Here is a 20299-nt window from a genome sequence, read left to right as displayed (position 1 = left end):
GAATATTTCAGAAATGTAAACATTACGCAAACCGTCGACTACTTCTGTTTGACTTTGCCTGCGTTGCAGGTGTTTTAAGTGATTTTAATGTCCGATCTCATCGCCGTTTTTTATTTTCAATTTACAATAACTTGTCTGAACCTCTTTTTTTTTTTTTTTTCTTTTCTAGCAAAAACTGTAAATTCACGTTCCATTTCCGCGATAACATTCCTCTGTTCGTCAATTTTCCCTTCGAGGCACAATTTGCGATTGCGCATTGGGAACTGAGGAGTTAAGGTTGGCTTAACATCGAATTATTGTCTATAGACAAAAATAAAATTCAGGTGTTAAACGTTGAAAAGCTTCTAAATGGAATGTAACCAGTAATGGTTTTTATCATACTCAAAATCCGGCATATAGATTAAAAAAATAATTTCAATAACGAAAAGCTACTATCCGTTTAATAAAAAATTTCGACTTTTCACAAACTCAAAATTTCGACTTGTTTTCAACTCAAAATTGTGATTTTTTTAAAACTCAAAATTTCGACTTCTATTAAACTCAAAATTGTGACTTTTTTAAAACTCAAAATTTCGACTTCTATTAAACTCAAAATTTCAACTTTTAAAATCTCGAAATTTCGACGACTTTTCCTCAGTATTTATACGTTTGTGATTTTCATTGATCATTTCTAATTAATTTTCATATATATATAATGAAAAATGTTTTGAAGTGAATGAACATGGACGTTTCTTTAATCCAAGTATGGTAACGATTAACCTATATTACGAATGTGAAATTATATGAAACTTCAAGGATGTTGATTAAATTAAAAACGCCTGTTCCCTGTTGTAATGTTCCGAATGACAATAGCGGGAAATATAAATACAACTCTTATGAACGTGCGGTTTATACAAAATTGTCAAATTGACCAAAACCAGTGAAAATGCATGAAAAGTTGGAAAAAGCACACTGCCTACTTGAACTGTTAAAATGTAATTAAAATTATATATAATAAATGCCTACCTTTAGGCTTTCTTTACTGTTTGATGCTCTTATTTTCACTATTGAGGAAAACTCTTCTCCGGACTTTTTTGCAGCACGCAAGCCATCAACGATTAGATAAAGTTTATTTTTGTCACTGTTATCATATTTTAACCACCACATTTTGAAACTAGTAAGTATATCAAGAACGTATATTTGCACACTGAGAATCAAAATAAAGAACTAAGTTTATTTATATCATATTTTCTTGTGAATTGGGCATTCATTGGTAGAAATTATTTCTTTGCTTTTTGATTAACACGAAGAATCAAAAGAGGATGTAATAGAAATCTATAGATTTCAACAACCATGCAAAATCTAACACTTAACTATTAAAATAATTATAGACGCCTCATTTTCGGTTAGCGTCTACATATGACATTTACTATCTATTCCTGATATTTCGCAAACTTTATTGCACATAACGTAATTATTTTTGTTAGCCAGTAATGCCTTTTCATTTGACGAAACTTAAGGAACACCTTTGTTGCAGAAGTTACAATATAAAAAATCTCTAGACATGCGATATATTTTCAAATATCCAAAATTCAAAATATGTTTTTATTTTTTTAAAGTTTTTACCTTTATTATTTTTTACCACATTATATACAACTAACAACACCGTCACATCTTACATCCATCTTTGTACCCCGTTGTATACAATTAACAACACCTTCACATCACATCCATCTTTGTAACCCGTTATATACAACTAACACTACCGTCACATCACATCCATCTTTGTACCCGGCTATATACAATTAACAACACCTTCACATCACATCCATCATTGTACCCCGTTATATACAACTAACAACACCTTCACATCACATCCATCTTTGTACCCCGTTATATACAACTAACAACACCGTCACATCATATCCATCTTTGTACCCCGTTATATACAACTAACAACACCTTCCCATCACATCCATCTTTGTAACCCGTTATATACAACTAACAACACCTTCACATCACATCCATCCTTGTACCCCGTTGTATACAACTAACAACACCTTCACATCACATCCATCCTTGTACCCCGTTATATACAACTAACAACACCTTCCCATCACATCCATCTTTGTAACCTGTTATAGACAACTAACAACACCTTCACATCACATCCATCCTTGTACCCCGTTATAGACAACTAACAACACCTTCACATCACATCCATCCTTGTACCCCGTTATAGACATATTCCAACACCTTCACATCACATCCATCCTTGTACCCCGTTATATACATCTAACAACACCGTCACATCACATCCATCCTTGTACCCCGTTATATACAACTAACAACACCTTCCCATCACATCCATCTTTGTACCCCGTTATAGACAACTAACAACACCTTCACATCACATCCATCTTTGTAACCCGTTATATACAACTAACAACACCGTCACATCACATCCATCTTTGTAACCTGTTATAGACAACTAACAACACCTTCACATCACATCCATCCTTGTACTCCGTTATAGACAACTTTCAACACCTTCACATCACATCCGTCCTTGTACCCTGTTATAGACAACTAACAACACCTTCACATCACATCCATCCTTGCACCCCGTTATATACAACTAACAACACCGTCACATCTTACATCAATCTTTGTACCCCGTTATATACAACTAACAACACCTTCACATCACATCCATCCTTGTACCCCGTTATATACAACTAACAACACCGTCACATCTTACATCCATCTTTGTACCCCGTTATAGACAACTAACAACACCTTCACATCACATCCATCATTGTACCCTGTTGTATACAACTAACAACACCGTCACATCTTACATCCATCTTTGTACCCCGTTATAGACAACTAACAACACCTTCACATCACATCCATCCTTGTACTCCGTTATAGACAACTTTCAACACCTTCACATCACATCGATCCTTGTACCCCGTTATATACAACTAACAACACCGTCACATCACATCCATCCTTGTACCCCGTTATATACAACTAACAACACCTTCCCATCACATCCATCTTTGTACCCCGTTATAGACAACTAACAACACCTTCACATCACATCCATCCTTGTACCCCGTTATATACAACTAACAACACCTTCCCATCACATCCATCCTTATACCCTGTTATATACAACTACCAACACCTTCACATCACATCCATCTTTGTACCCCGTTATATACAACTACCAACACCTTCACATCGCATCCATCATTGTACCCCGTTATATACAACTAACAACACCTTCCCATCACATCCATCTTTGTACCCCGTTATATACAACTAACAACACCTTCCCATCACATCCATCTTTGTAACCCGTTATATACAACTAACAACACCTTCACATCACATCCATCCTTGTACCCCGTTATATACAACTAACAACACCTTCCCATCACATCCATCTTTGTAACCCGTTATATTCAACTAACAACACCGTCACATCACATCCATCTTTGTACCCTGTTATAGACAACTAACAACACCTTCACATCACATCCATCCTTGCACCCCGTTATATACAACTAACAACACCGTCACATCTTACATCAATCTTTGTACCCCGTTATATACAACTAACAACACCTTCACATCACATCCATCCTTGTACCCCGTTATATACAACTAACAACACCGTCACATCTTACATCCATCTTTGTACCCCGTTATAGACAACTAACAACACCTTCACATCACATCCATCATTGTACCCTGTTGTATACAACTAACAACACCGTCACATCTTACATCCATCTTTGTACCCCGTTATAGACAACTAGCAACACCTTCACATCACATCCATCTTTGTACCCCGTTATAGACAACTAACAACACCGTCACATCAATTCCATCCTTATACCCCGTTATATACAACTACCACCACCTTCACATCTGTGCTTGACTTAGTAAGTGAGGCTGGTCGTGTGTTTAATATTAGAATGAGCTGAGTCCCCACTAAGGAAGAGGAATTGAGAAATAAATCAATTTTAAAATCAAAATTACTCCAAAAACTTTATTTTCTGTTCATAGTGTGGCGTGATCGTTATTTTGCAAAACATTGTCTTTAACTTGCAGTACTATGAGAGTCTTGCTTCGTGTTAATGTTTCACTGTGACTTTGATGGCAATGAGTCTTTTGACCGGCTATGTGCCATTTTCGGATCTTGGTCTCCCAGGACGTGCAGTATTTTCAATAGTGGATTTTTCCATTTTCATTTCTTAAAATATACTTAAGCTACATGTATAATCGTTATATTTCATTGAGCGTAATACGTGACGAAATTGGGCAGTTTTGGATGAGTGCATTGGCTGAACTTTTTTCACTATTACACGCCAGTAAAAGAATTGAGAGTTCCAAAAAGGTATCAAACATGCAGAAATATGTCTACTTTAAATATTTTCAGACTTTGTGGGCAACGGCATGGCTACTTCGGTTTCAGGACAATATATGGCCCTTTGTAAATTACTATAGCAAGGAATTTCTTTTCCAACGTTTCACTTTAGAAATAAACGAAAAGAAATATAATTGACATGTCTTTCGGCAGCAAGGATAAGCTCATTTGCATTTAATTTACATTTTTATTTAATTTCCGAAAACCGTGCATATTTCAAATACACATTTCAGCATAACATAAAGGTTCATAGCACAAATTTATGTACTTTTATAACGATAGATTTTGGAATACTGAAAATAATTTCTTACAGATGATTTAGTTGTATTGAAGGAGGTGGAGGTTGTTTATAAGTAAAATTGTTACAGTTTTTTTTTATTTTCTTTCTCGCTAGTACTCACATTTGTTAACACAAATAGTCATATGCTTCTTACAATTTAGCGTAAAAATGAGCTGTACAATTATAAATTTTAACGATTTCAAACATCTGACTTTTGAATATATTACTTTACATATATGTTTTTAAGCTACGATTTTTGTAAATTTCAATTCTTTATTTCATTTGTTTTAATTCTAGTATCATAAATATTGCTTGTTGTATTAACATGTCAATGATAATTTTCTATATTTCACTTTACATTGAAGTTAATGAAACGACATCCTTTAATTATTTAAAGTGTACACATTAAATGATTATTCTTTATTATTATCTTTTATAACTAAGAATGTCAGTCGTCTTGCATCATTAGCACGAGTGTATTAATAGTTATATTGATGTTGCTGAAATATATAAACCAATATGTCAAGAAATAAAACGAGTCTCATAATTTGGATAAATCTTTGATGAGAATACTACAAAGCGCGAAGCGAAATTTCATATGTTGAGATGGATGAAAGTGATTCTGACAGAAATGACAATCTTCTAGAACTTGATGGTGGAATATCTGATCCAAACAGTTTTCAACATGATATATTTGTGAGTCCATTTAAAAGATATGTGAACAACTCTTCGAGTGTGACTGACCAAGAAGAAGAACTAGACGCCGGTGAATCGCCTAATCGTCTGTGTAAGTTTAGTACATAAGTAGATTATATAGCTTGTTTATTATTCTAGGCAAGGGAAACACTTTTAAGGGAAGTGCTATTTTGCAGGTTGCGGGTTGCAGGTTGCAGGTTGCGGGGTGCAGGTTGCAGGTTTCGGGTTGCAGGTCAATATAAATATTATATATGTAAAAAGGTCATATTAGGGGAAATAATACATATAAAGGCTACCCCATGACTGATAAATTTACAAATTATTTCTTACAGTACACACACTGTGGGGTAGAAGTATTTTGTCAGTTATCAGTTGTCAGCATTTAATTTTCTCATTTTTTTAATCATAATCTTCAAATTCAATAATCATAATTTTAATACACATACATGTATCTTTTGATGCTTATCTTTAACTGCTCAATTGCTATTAATAGTTCTAAACATTGATTCTAGTAAAGTAATAAAAACTTCAAATTGACATAGGCTGAACAGGTTCTCTGGAACACATTAATCTGTCTTAATCTACAGTAGTTACATAAACAATTAAATTCCTTTCAATGGACACTCAAAATCTTTGAGGCTAATATATTAAGAAATTATGAGCTTTAAATAAAGATATGCCTTTTCTTTTGTTTGCCAAAACGGAAGGGGCACCTCTGTTTGCCGGTCTTTACTCAGTGATTCAGCACTTTTGGTTATCTCTAGCAATTATCTGGTTTCTCAACTGTCAAGTCAAAACTTAAAACAGAAGTGTGTTCAGCTGCTATAAAACAGCAATTTTCTAAGAATACATTTTTGTTTGGCCTATCGAACTTTAAAATGGTTTGTCAGAAAGAGACAAAACACGATTATTAAGTTTACGTATAATTTCTCCAATACAGAAGTGATGTACTTAGATACTGAGGTGTACAAAGGGGAGCGTTTTAAATCGAGTGGTGTCCTTGATGTTAGGTTGCGTGTCTTATTAGTATCTCCCAATTACAAGTGCACATCCTAGACATACTTTTTAAATTGCATGCTATAACAAGTGAAACAAGTCGTCACATAAGAAACAATAGCAACGAAACTGACCTCAACAAACATCTTATGACTTTAGAGAAATAAACTTATAGATAGAGGTTATGACAAGTTTCAAATGTGTAAGACATTACAGATGTGAAACACAAGATTAAAAGATGCAGTACTCTGTCAAATAATTTTAGAAAAAAGTCCCCCGCGTATCACTTATTTAATATTTCAAGTGACATAACTCTTTTTAAAAAATCCGATCGTCCACCATTATAGAAATTGTCCGAGATACTGCTGATATTAACCGAAAGTATAAGTTTTATAAATATCTGGCAAGAATTGTACCTGTGAGAACGCTAACGATGCCATTTTCCATAAATTTAATATTTCCAAGGGACATTAATCTTTTTAAAAAAGTCGATCGACCACCATTTTAGTTTGTCAGAGATATTACTGATATTAAACTATAGTATAAGTTTAATAAAAATCTAGCAAGAATTGTACCCGTTAGAGCACTAACAAAACCAGACGGACGGACGGACGCCCGGTATTTCAATGTCCCCTGCAACGCGTAACGCAGGGGACAAACAGATATTTATCATAGCGTATAAACGCAGTAAGTATTTAAAGGAGCATCACTTGAAAACAAGACTCTTAAATAGGTAGACTTTTGAGAAGGACCCTTGCTAAGAATGCAATAGAACTTAGCTTAAAAAAATCCAGAAACACCGTACGGTTAATTAAAAATAAGACAATAAGTCTTTACCACTGTATAAAAAGTTAAACCGTGTCAAGTGTTGATGTTTTAGTATGTATATTCTATGCATTTGTTGAAAGTTTTACCCAGATATTTGTGAAGTTTTATCTTTTCGAACAGAAAGTGTATGTTTTAGATAAACCTGAAGGTGTTAGACCAATTAAGTGCATTTACATCTCAAGATATTATGATTAATGTAAATTGATAGATTTCTATTGTTAGGTGTAAGTTTATTTACACCAGAATGTGTTGTTTAATTTAATAGGATACCCTGCCTATAACATTGATCATAAAATTGTGTAAACTAGATACACCCTCTCATGCTAATGCCCTCATGGTATATTTAATACTTAAACCCGCAACCTGCAACCCGCAGCCTGCAACCCGCAACCCGCAACCTGTAACCTGCATTTTAGACAATTTCCACTTTTAAGAACTAATCAGATTAATCAATCAATTAAAACGTCTTCATGATTGTGGAGGTCCTTGACCAATTTTGAACATGCTCAAAGCATTCGTGGCCACAACTAGCCGTAGTAGAAGCATAGGAATATCGTAGTCTTAAAATACCTATAATTAAGCCTAATTGACTTGAGGTGTAACAGTAACTATGCAAAAGTTTAAAGACGTATAGTAATGACTAGTGTGAAGCTAGTCGTCGATTAACTATGGTCGCTCATTCTCATTTTTGCTGTTACTTCTCTTTTCAAAATACTTTCAGTTTGAGTAAGTTCCATTTCGAAAATTTACTATAAACTTTTAAAGAAATATAATTTACTTTTTTCTATTTTTTCAAATATTTCTAAAAATTGGCAGAGGTTGATTTTTTTAACCATTTTGAGTAATTTTTTCCTTTGTTTCCCACAAAAATAGGTACTTCTATGTTTGCCTCTATCAAAATATTTGTTAACATATGTAAACCAGGTGAAGCAACTGAATTTTAAGAAAGTAAAAAAGGATTCATATAATAATGGATTAATTTCAGAATTTAGTAATCTTGCAAGTTAGTAAACTCTAAGTTTGTATATGCATCTCTAGTGGGTATCTTTACAATTACATTGTTTAATTCTTTTAAGAAAAATAAGCCCTTAAAGTTTATTATATTGAATATAATTGCGACAACATGCACAATCAGTCATTTTCATTATAGTACAACTAAGATTGTGATAGATATCGTAAACTATCTGCAAAAATGTCCCTCCTCAGCCAAATAGAAAAAAATGGAAGAATTGTATTTTTTGTTATCAATTTCAGTGTTTTATTTTCTACATTTTAATGTATATGAATTGATTGTAATGATTAATGTTTGATCTTTAGCTTGTGTGTTGATTGCTGACAATTTAGACTTTGAATATCATATCAATAAAAGCTTTGACTTTAACTTTCAAACTAACGATTGATTGCTTGCTCTTTTCATTCATTCCATGACGGATTATCAAATGATGCAGAAAAATCGACGAACAATATAAACAGGAAACAAGATCTTATCAAAAGGCGGATACGCTTTAGAAATAAAATTCTTTTGAACCAACTTTAAAGATTGTGACTTATGTGTGAAATAGTCGTGAAAGATTTTAAAGAATTAAGTTTAGATCAAATTCGCACCAATCTGCTTCAATGATGATAATTTTGTTTCAGCAATGTCGTGTCTAAATGTCAAAGGTAGATGATAGAAACTTAATTGCTTATAAACTATGGCTAAATTACGACGGACAACCTGTTGATATGAGAAAATAGGCGTTAAAAAAGATTATTCCTATCTGGCAATGACTGGGAAAAATTACTTTAGTTTGAAAACAAAAATTATGTCCAACAAAATGAAGGAAAATGCTAAAATTAGCCGTTAACGTTAAAAAAATCAGCGCTAGGAAAAACTTTGATTCTTCCAAGCTGTATTTTACACCTGTACTTAATTTCAAAAGCGTTTGACTGTTTAAAATTGTTACTTCTTGAGTGTAAAATATCTTAAATGTATGAGGCGTACGTTTTTTTTTTAATTCTTAAACACTTGACTTTAAATTTCCAAAAAAATTCGTAAGGGCTCCGTCTTTTTTTTTTTTTTTAGATCGAATTATTTTCTCTTCTCGAAAGAGAATATTTATGAATGAATTGAATAAAACCGTCCAAACAAAAGATGAAAATATGAAAAAGTAATATATGAGCCAAATAAAAGACAACTCTACAAAAAAATCTAAATCAAAATATGTAGAAAATGAATCACGCCTTTTATATGGACAAAACTATTGCTGTTTCCAATACACCTTCACGTCAGATGTTCAGTTATCAATTTTTTTTACATAAAATGTAAAATAAGAATTCAATAATTCCTATATATAAATGAGAAGATTTTTTTAGCAGATAATAAATGATGTAGACTTTAAGCAACATTGTAGACCACTTCAACAATGAGCAAAACCCTTTAGGCAAAGCAAGACCTGGAAATACCCCAACTATTCAAAATGTACTTATGTACGGTCCTGTATAATTTCAGATCGAAAATAACGTTTAGTTCCTGACCTGGTTTTAAAAATATGTTATATAGTTTTTTTTCAAGGCAAAAAACCGAGGTTTTATATATATATTTTTTTTTTAAGAAGACAAATGTATCAGCATATATACAATTTATCGTTGGACATCCTTATTAATTTTGTACATAATGTATGGGTATTCTATTAGTACTAGTATTCAAGAGCCAAGTCTTATTTCAATGGTATTCTAAAATCAGTATGTTTGTGTTTCAGGTCGAGGCATTAAAAAGTATACACAAAAAAGATCTCGAGTACAAAAGCGACTCCAGCTAGAAGAATTCTCAGAAGTCACCGATAGCGGCGAAGATGTTGCTGAGGGAAATGACATATCGTATTCTCAAAGAAAAAAGTACTCTCCGAAAAAAGGTTAATTATAGAAATGTATACATTAGCATATAGATATCATAATTATAGGTATAGGGTCAACATAATAACTTAATATTCTACTTTGAATTCATAATAATTAGATTTAGGTGAACTGATTTTCTTCTGTTGCTTTTGAAAGAAAAGGCACTAATAAATGTTCATGGTTCCTTTAAAAAAATCGTTCATTATTGCAGCCATGAAAGCTTTGATTAAAAAGCAAATGGAACTTTATTATATCTAATTGCCTTAATCAATTCACTGAAGACGTTTAGCTTACAAAGGCTGTTTCTTTCATTAACAAAAATACGGGGGGGGGGGGGGGGGGGGGGGGGGGGAATGACAAAACAACTGACTTCAAATATTATTTGTTCATAGCAAGACGGCAATATCTCTCGTCATCATCAGAGGAAGAAACCAGAATCCCAGAACACCATTTGCAGGTTAAAGGTAAAAAATACGTGGATGACACTAAAACTAAGTAACATTTTACTATTTCTAAATGAACACCATCAGAGTTGTTCTTCTTTCACATGTATCCAAAGTTCGCATAACTAAATTTGATGTATAACTTCATAGAATAAGGAATGAGAACGGGGAATCTGTCGAAGAGACAACCCAACCTACATGTTGAGCATAAAAAAGGTCACGGCCACCAATGGGCCTTCAAGACAGCCAGAGAAATCCCGCACCCTGAGGTGGGCTTCATCAATAAAGCAAAATAGTTCAATCAAATGGACGCCGATCTACACTCTACATAGAAATTTACAATTATTAAAGTAAATACAAGACTAAAAAAGGCTATAGAGGTTCCTAACTTGGTACAGGCGCAAAAATGCAGTGGGTTTAAATACGCCCTCCCCCTAATGTACTTATAGCCAATGTGCATTACATAAACACGCACTTGTACAATAAAGCGATATTTCTGGAAGATCTTTAAATAATTTTATAGTAGAGAAAAAGGTAAGTGAAATAGCTGCGTTTGTACAATATCATTTATCAAAAACCTCCAAAAAAATCCAACCAAACACACAATAAACTTTTTTTTTAGGTAAATCTAAGATTGTACCTATCAGACGTTTGGCAGACGTTGTTTGCTGTACAGCTGCTTGTTTAACGTTATTGTCACTATCAACACTGCAACACTGTGGAGATACATTTATGTCAAAAACAAAGTTTCAGCAAAGACAATGGATTCTTGACTACATATGTCAACATAACAGTCTGAATGAATATGATTTGTATGAATACGTGTACGTGATTGGAACTGCAGTAGTGTGTGGTCATGCCTGGCGACATGCATATGGTATCACAGAACGACGTTTCTATTACATAAAACGACAATTCCAAGGTATTTTCAATATTCTATTAAACATTAGTTATAGTTTCACTTCAGTTTGATTTCACGATGAAATACAAAAATTCAAATATACAAGATTGTATACAGTAACTGTTATAATTGATACATTTAACTTGCATATTGGTTGTCCGTACATACATAAAACAATCATACATGCAAAACTTCAGTATTTAGCCTTTTTTCAAATCTTTTTTTTATTAAAAATGTGTTCAAAACATTCGTTTGACGAGAATAATGGGCCATAAAACAGTTTAATTCATAACCAAATCTATTGATTTTTTTATAGAGGGCATTCGTCAATTCAGCACACCGAACAGTCATAAAAAGAACAAGCACAGTCCTGAAGTTCTAGAATCTTTGTCTTGGATAGAATATTATGCTGTTAAATTTGGTGACAAGCTTCCTTATCTAAATGATGAAAAATACCACTTGCCATCTTGTCTAACCAAGAAAGATGTATACAGACTAATGGAAGATGATTTTAAGATCACAGGCAGAAATCCATGTTGCGAGTCATATTTTTATGAATTATGGGCAAAGCAGTTCGGCAAAAAGATTGCAATTCCAAAGGTATTTTATTAAAATGGATACAATATAGTTTACATTCTATATAAGCCTAATCAACTTAATTATCATTGAGGATGACCATGTCACTGAAGTCATAAAATATTCGAGTATGTTTTTGTAAAAATACTCAAATATTAACCAATCAAAATGCTTTATTTATATCGAGCATGGTTTTTGTACTCCGAGCACTGATCTTTGTATTATACTGCAACTAGTTGTGTTTATTTCCTAAATATAGTAACATAGCTATATTTTGTATAATGTCAATTTCATCATGAAACACTTTCTCCACAATCAGGGGTTCATTAAGGGATGAAAATAAGTTTGACAATTGTGTTACTATTTAAAAAGCCATCAATGTATTTGTTTAAGTTGCAGTATTAAAACAATATTAGGTCAATTTTATAAAAATATAAACTTTTATGTACTCGGCGCAAAACTGTGGAAAGGCTCGATAGAACCTCGCCTTCCCCAGTTTCTCAGCCTCATACAAAAATTTTTATATTTTTCTTTCATTGACCTAATATTGTATATTTTTGACTTCAAGCCCTAATACAGTTCATTAATCTTTCGTCCATTTACACATTATTTTTTTTTATAATTTTAGCTTTTTTGAAGGTTATTACTTATTGTTATACGTGCACAACAGTGTAAAATTCAGAACACCCTTGACATCATGACAATTTTCCTATGATATTCACAAAGATTATTATAGTATACAAATTTTTAAACACATTGTTATGTTTTGCAGGAAAACAGATTCGCAAAATGTGATTTTTGTATAAAGATAAAGATCAAGCTAGAAAATCAGAATCTCAGCAAAGCAAAGCGATTGAAATACATGCAGAAGAGAGAAAAACATCTGAAATTGCAGAAGTATGTATATGTTAAAATCATATTAAGGTTAGAAAAAACGTTTGATGTTTAAAAACAACTTTAGCTTGATCTGTAATTAGTAAAGTAATTATTTCCGTAGCCTTTTCGGGTTTGCATTTAAATCTTAAAAAATATGTTTTAAAGAAACAGTTCGTGAATATGATAACAGAACTATTGATCTTTGAAACCATTGGCCGATGAACAGTCCTTTTCGTACAATTTCGTAAAAACTGACTAATTTTTTACGAAATTGTACGAAAAGGACTGTTCATAGGTCTATCATTTTACACAGAAAATATATACTGACAGAGGTATATAATAATATATACGTATTGACTGACTATGACGACAATGGTAAGTTAATTGTCGCCCGAGATTTTCTTTTTCCCTTCGCGAAATGGAAGGAAATAGTTGGTGTCTCAGGGAACAATATTCTTTCATCTATTGTCCAAATAGCCAGTAAATACGTATTTTATTATACAGAAAGCCGGAATGATTAATAATTAGACTATGACGCCAATTTTGTCCAATGTAATTGATGCATGAAAAAGTTCGGGAAATAGGATTGCAAAACTATTCACCGGTCAATAAATAATCTTTGAAACTATTGACCAGTGAATTAAATTATAGTCTTTTGCAAACAGTTTCGTAAAAATAGTAAATTTATACGTTTATCATCTAATATACAAAATACATACTGATGTATAATAAAAATGAACTATAGCATCTGTTACACAATTACACAGCAAAACACAAGAAAAACGTTATTAAAAATGTTGGAATAGGTTTTATACATCTTATATATCTCCATTAACTCCAGCACACACTAAAAAGCATAAAGAGGAAAAACATAAAACGTGTCTTAAAGTACATAATCATGTGTGAGGTACATGCATTCGTGCAACTCACTTGTTCGGTTTTTTTTTTTAGCCAAGAGCGTCAGAAATACTATCGCCACGCTGAGAAGTCACGAAGATATCCACACAAATACCTTTGTATGATAATCGACGGTATGGACCAAAACAAAACCAACATACCTCATTTCCATCGACTCGCAAAATCTACTTCCCAGATGTGGAATTTAAGGACACATCTTACCGGAGTAATTATTCATGGAATATCAACATTTGGTTTTTTTGACATCGGACAGTGGCCACATGACTCAAATCTAACTATGAATATTATACTGAATTCGCTATGGCAAGTAAAGGACAAACTACCAAACATCTTGTATATCCAGATGGACAACTGTTTTCGAGAAAATAAGAACAAATGGGTATTTGCACTTTGTTGTTTTTTGGTTGAGATGAAAGTTTTTGAAAAAGTCAAAGTAAATTTCTTGATGGTCGGGCACACACACGAAGACATCGACCAGTTGTTTTCGAGATTTTCTAATTGGCTTTCAAGGCATTCGGCTATTACAATGATGAAACTGATGTTTGGTTTTGAAAAATGTTATACGCCTTCGCCTATTTCTATTGAATTAAAAGAAATGTTTGATATAAGAAGTTGGTTAGCACCTTGTATAAACAAAGCATATTGTCATAGTGGTCCCCATTGCTTTAAATTCATTTTAGATGAGAACGAAAAAGCCTTAATGTTTACAAAAAAATGGAGCGATGACAAGGTTTGGGTGCCATCCTCCGTACCCGAAGGGCATTCAAAATACCTTCTGAAGAATCTACCTGAAGGCACACCGGGAAAAGTCTCACCTGACTATGATGACATTGATCTTTCACGACTACGATCATCTGTATCAGGTGTAGAACAGTTTATGCAAAATAACGAAAGAACTTGGTGGCGTACATGGCTAGATAAACTTGATTTTATGCAGTGTGCAGATGAAGGTGAGAATGTCTCTGTGTAAGCTAAGTTTTACAGTTGAAAGAGACAATGTTACATATGCAGTAAACACTTAACATACAGCAAATGAAGGTCCTGCAATTGCATATCATGTTGTCAAATATAATATATAAATGCTTAAAGTAAAAATAAATTATCTATCAAAAATACTAGATTTGGATAAAAATCATCTACATAGTATGTGCAATACATCGCCATTTAATGTTTGTCTTTTTTAAAAGCTTTTATAGGGCAAAGACAAATATGAACTACACCAACCACTACAACACCTGAATAACACACTCCTTTCTTTGGATAGTCCGGGACCCATACATTTGTTGCGAATCTGAATATGTTTATGAGCGCATACCTCTATACCAATAAAAATGTTGTTAAAACAACATAACCGATGAAAAGCTCGCATTACCAATTTATATATCATCCATACCGTACGTATTACGTGAAATTCCAGTAGCAAAAACACATACTCGATCGTAAATACATAATATTGTAGGTGAATAAATCACAAAAGCTGCGCAATCAAAATTATGTTGTCAAAGATTAAAATATCAAACATATTAATATCTTTTAGATGATGAAGTTTTAGAAGAAAACTGGTATGTGGACGAGATGTTACAAGCTATTTCTGAAAGACCGTCCTTTAATTTTAGACCTGACAACTTAGCCACAGAAGATGATGATGATTTAAGTGACATTGCGGACGATTTTGCTGAAATACCACCGGTATGATATATTTAATATTAGGCAATCTGCATGTTTACGGGCTGTGGGGGAGAAAAATAATTGTGCCTTGAAGTGTTTTACAATAATTTTAAACAAGATTAAATACAATAAATGTATACAGATACCAAAAGAAACATAAATTGTTAAAATAAAGCGACAATTTTCAATATAGATAAAACAATGCAAAATGTTATTATTTGATATGTGTTTCTTTTCTTTGTCGTTTATTACAACTTATTCTTGTGTTTTGAGTCATAAATCCTGCTAAAAAAATCATTGGTTGTCTTTTAGTATGACTAGAAAAAAATGTACCCGAATATGTTATAAATTCAAGGATTGGAGAGCCATGTTTGTTAAAAAAAATCAGAAACAAAATGTGAATGTTTTTCTATCTTTATTTTTTTCATATAGGTTCATCTTGGAAAACCGCCATCAAGAAAAAAAAAGAACGAACAAGTTGTTTCGGCTGTACCCGAGGTTGGCGATATCTGCGGTATGGATGTCGAAAAATATTCGGATTTCTGGCCGCAGATTGGTGAAATCAAGTCTATTGACGGTAACTGTGTTCAACTTGTTTGGTTCAAAGGAGCTAGAACTACTGTTTGGCGTCCATGGTTGATACAAATGGGAAAACAAAGAAAACCATGGACAGAAGAATTACAACTAGAAGACATTGTAGTTAATAAAATCAAGCTCACCAATAGTGGAAAACTTTCTCAAGAGAGCGTTAGAGTGCTTGATGAGATCGAACGGAGATTCTAAAGTCCCAATACATTAACTCATGATGATAAGTGTGTTTATCCTTCTAATCGAATCCGACTATTATAATTATGACAAAAATAACAGTTTCTTTATAAACACAAATGAATCGATATACTGTGTAAATGTAGTTTTATCTGCATGACTTTTTGTATAAAGTATTATAGAAAACATAAAGTCTATGTTTTCTCGTTTGCTATTTTATCGCTTGTGTTTCAGTCAGTTACATAGATTGAAATTTGGTGTTTTTTACTGTACTCTGTAGCAGCTGTGATAATATACTTATTATACGATTATTATTCATGGACGCCAAAAACATATTATTTACAAAGAGTATATCCCAGTTTATTAATTTACAGCATAAAACATAAACAGTTTATAGGCGTAGTTAGGACTACAGTTGTATTTGTAATGACTAGAGTTTGACAATATTTAAATATATATATATGTATAGATAAACATTAATGTCTGGTCATTATATGCATTCCATTTGATTTATTTGCGTGTTATAAAGTCATATGAAACCTCAAATTAAAAAATATACAAGCAAAGGGTCATATCTAATGTGATCACGTGATTTAATAGACCCTTCTCTCGCCAACTTTGAACTGCTCAAGTTCAAAACAAATATGCACAAGATATTTTTAATATTTTCATAAAAGTTCATTGATATATTTTAATTATTTTAGATATGTAAATATAGGTTTTATAGTTATTTCAGCAAATTCGCATTTCAACCAGCTTGGTTGCAGTTGGTGTTTACCTAACCGGCTGGTTTCAAAACAATAATGACAGTTTAAATAAAGACAAGTAGTGTTGATTTCCATTTCCATTCTCAATTTTATTGATACATAGCAAATGCATGTCCATGTCATATTATTTCGTTTATATTATGAATGAATGTTCACCAGCACAAGAATAAACTCTGGCATCCTTCTAGTCTTGTTGGCGATCAGCAAATGGAAACTGTTTTAACATGTGTAGTGGTTTGGCCTAAATTAAGTAAGTGTACTTAATACACACGATCATGATACGACAGTCAGACAAATAGTACAATCAAAGCAATTCTTCCAAATTATAAATAAACGGGTCAGAAAAAATCGTTTCTCACTTTAAAAACCCGATATATATATATATATATATATATTCTCCTTTTTATTATACAATATTGGGGTTTAATGCTTACGACATGTCAATTAAACCAAGATGAAAAGGCTAATCTCAAACACAACAAAAACAATTATTTGTTATAATTTGGGTATCTCAAACACACAAACACACAAACACATATCATGAAAAATGTTCATAACAGTCATGTAAAGTAGTTATCACTTTTCAATCCAGTCTTTGAAAATTCGCAACGTTTTTTTTAAACCCCGCTTTAAAAAATTGGGTATACTGTTTTACCTCTGTCTATCCGTCCTTCCATCCATCCATCCATCTATGCATCCGTCAGTCCATCCGTCAGTCCGTCCTCCCGTCCAATGAATATTTTTGTCACATTTTCCCCAGAAACTACATTACAAGGATTTCTGCAATTTGGTTTCAGGGTGTATATAAGACACCTATATCTTGTGATACATTTTCAGATTCATCACTCAACAACTTTCCGTTTACCGAAAACTTGTATCGTTTTACACAAGAAATTTGATAATTACATCAGGACCATGCAACAATGTTGCACTGGATGTCTTATGTCAATAAATGAGAAATCTTTATGAATGAATGCCGAACCAAATAATCATGGTAGTAAATATGAAAATATCCAGGACTTGTTGAAGTAAGACAAAAAGTCAGTCTTGGATATTTCGGAAAAAAACCATGAGGAAAATAATAGTTTAAGCCGCCTCCTTAGAAATGAAATGTTTGCTCCATACGAATACATTTAGAGTTTTTGGTAGGGTTCGTGTTGCTTAGTCTTTAGTTTTTCTATGTTATGTCTTGTGTTCTATTACTGTTTGTCTTTTTCTTTGTTAGCCATGGCGTTGTCAGTTTATTTTCGATCTATAAGTTTGACTGTCCCTCTGGTATCTTTCACCCATCTTTTGAACATATTATGTTCTCAAAACTACTACTTGTATATACTTTTGATATGCAGCATCCAAAATTGTATTTGGATTTTGAATATAAAGTGGTATGATTGCCAATGAGACAACTCTATACAAGAGATCAAATGACAGAAATTAACAACTATATATAGGTCGATCACTGTACGGCCTTCGATATGCAGCATCTGAAAATGTATTTGTATTTTGAATTTTGGGTCCCTTTTTTAGCTCACCTGGCCCAAAGGGCCAAGTGAGCTTTTCTCATCACTTGGCGTCCGTCGTCCGTCGTCCGTCGTCCTGCGTCCTGCGTCCTGCGTCCGTCGTCCGTAAACTTTTACAAAAATCTTCTCCTCTGAAACTACTGGGCCAAATTTGACCAAACTTGGCCACAATCATCATTGGGGTATCTAGTTTAAAAAATGTGTCCAGTGACCCGGCCAACTAACCAAGATGGCCGCCATGGCTAAAAATAGAACATAGGGGTAAAATGTAGATTTTGGCTTATATCTCTGAAACCAAAGCATTTTGAGCAAATCTGACATGGAATAAAATTGTTTATCAGGTCAAGATCTAACTGCCCTGAAATTTTCAGATGAATCGGACAACCCGTTGTTGGGTTGCTGCCCCTGAATTGGTAATTTTAAGGAAATTTTGCCGTTTTTGGTTATTATCTTGAATATTATTATAGATAGAGATAAACTGTAAACAGCAATAATGTTCAGCAAAGTAAGATCTACAAATAAGTCAACTTGACCAAAATGGTCAGTTGACCCCTTAAGGAGTTATTGACCTTTATAGTCAATTGTTTTATCATTTTTCGTAAATTTTTGTAATCTTTTACAAAAATCTTCTCCTCTGAAACTACTAAGACAAATTTAACCAAACTTGTCCACAATCATCATTAGGGTACCTAGTTTTAAAAATGTGTCCGATGACCCCGCCCGCGAACCAAGATGGCCGCCATGGCTAAAAAATAGTACATAGGGTAAAATGCAGTTTTTGGCTCATATCTCTGAAAGCATAGCATTTAGAGCAAATCTGACAGGCTAAAATTGTTCATTAGGTCAATTTCTATCTGCCCTAAAATTTCAGACCAATCAGGCAACACGTTGTTGGGTTGCTGCCCCTGAATTGGTAATTTTAAAAAAATTTTGCAGCTTTTGGTTATTATCTTGAATATTATTATAGATATAGATAAACTGTAAACAGCAATAATGTACAGCAAAGTAAGATCTACAAATAAGTCAGCATGACCAAAATTGTCAATTGACCCCTTAAGGAGTTATTGCCCTTTATAGTCAATTTTTTACAATTTTCATAAATTTTGTAAATTTTTGTAAATTTTTACAAAATATTTTCCACTGTAACTACTGGGCCAAGTTCATTATAGATAGAGATAATTGTAAGCAGCAAGAATGTTCAGTAAAGTAAGATCAACAAACACATCACCATCACCAAAACACAATTTTTTCATGAATTCATCTGTGTCCTTTGTTTAATATGCACATAGACCAAGGTGAGCGACATAGGCTCTTTAGAGCCTCTAGTTAACTGTTCTACCTCTTATTTTTCATTGGATCCAAAAATCCTAAATTATGTATTTAGATTTTTTGTTTTGGGTCCAGTTTTTAAGTTGTGCAAATCCGGGTAAAAAAATATACATTTTGTTTGAGTTCAGCAAATGAAAATAAAATAATGGGCATTTTGATATGATTAATCTAATCAGATTTAGAATTTTGGGCTTGTTTTCAAATTGGTCTACATTGAGGTCCAATGTCCAACTTTTTCATTTGTAAGTTATTTGACCATATTCATTCTGTGTCAGTAACCTATGCTGTAATCGCATTCCTAATTCAGGTCTGTATCCAACTAGACTGTTTTGTCCATACTTGCCTCGTCTATGAATACATGTCTACTTATAACATGATATGACTACATGTCTTCTTATAACATTATATGAATACATGACTTCTGACAACATTATATGAATAC

At 32.9% G+C, this 20299-nt stretch overlaps 1 protein-coding gene across 1 annotated transcript; it reads left to right on the top strand.

Annotated features, from left to right (window-relative positions):
• The first annotated feature begins 5306 nt into the window (after positions 1-5306).
• LOC127732831 (uncharacterized) lies at positions 5307-16262 on the top strand. Its single transcript, XM_052242011.1, has 5 exons — positions 5307-5396; positions 12790-12914; positions 13845-14368; positions 15349-15500; positions 15912-16262. Exons 1-5 carry the CDS (start codon positions 5307-5309, stop codon positions 16260-16262), a joined length of 1242 nt encoding a protein of 413 aa, XP_052097971.1.
• The last annotated feature ends 4037 nt before the right edge of the window (positions 16263-20299 follow it).

Source organism: Mytilus californianus, unplaced genomic scaffold (assembly GCF_021869535.1).
Source record: "Mytilus californianus isolate M0D057914Y unplaced genomic scaffold, xbMytCali1.0.p SCAF_29, whole genome shotgun sequence".
Classification (NCBI taxonomy): Eukaryota; Metazoa; Mollusca; class Bivalvia; order Mytilida; family Mytilidae; genus Mytilus; species Mytilus californianus.
This window is presented reverse-complemented; position numbering and strand designations above follow the sequence as displayed.

What these genes read in the sequence shown, in the direction of transcription:
- LOC127732831 (XM_052242011.1), top strand. Translation starts at nt 5,307, where the DNA reads ATGGATGAAAGTGATTCTGACAGAAATGACAATCTTCTAGAACTTGAT. An exon ending in GTTTTCAACATGATATATTT is followed by an intron (nt 5,397 to 12,789) that starts GTGAGTCCATTT and finishes TATGTTTTGCAG; the next exon opens with GAAAACAGATTCGCAAAATG. An exon ending in ATTTTGCTGAAATACCACCG is followed by an intron (nt 15,501 to 15,911) that starts GTATGATATATT and finishes TTTTTCATATAG; the next exon opens with GTTCATCTTGGAAAACCGCC.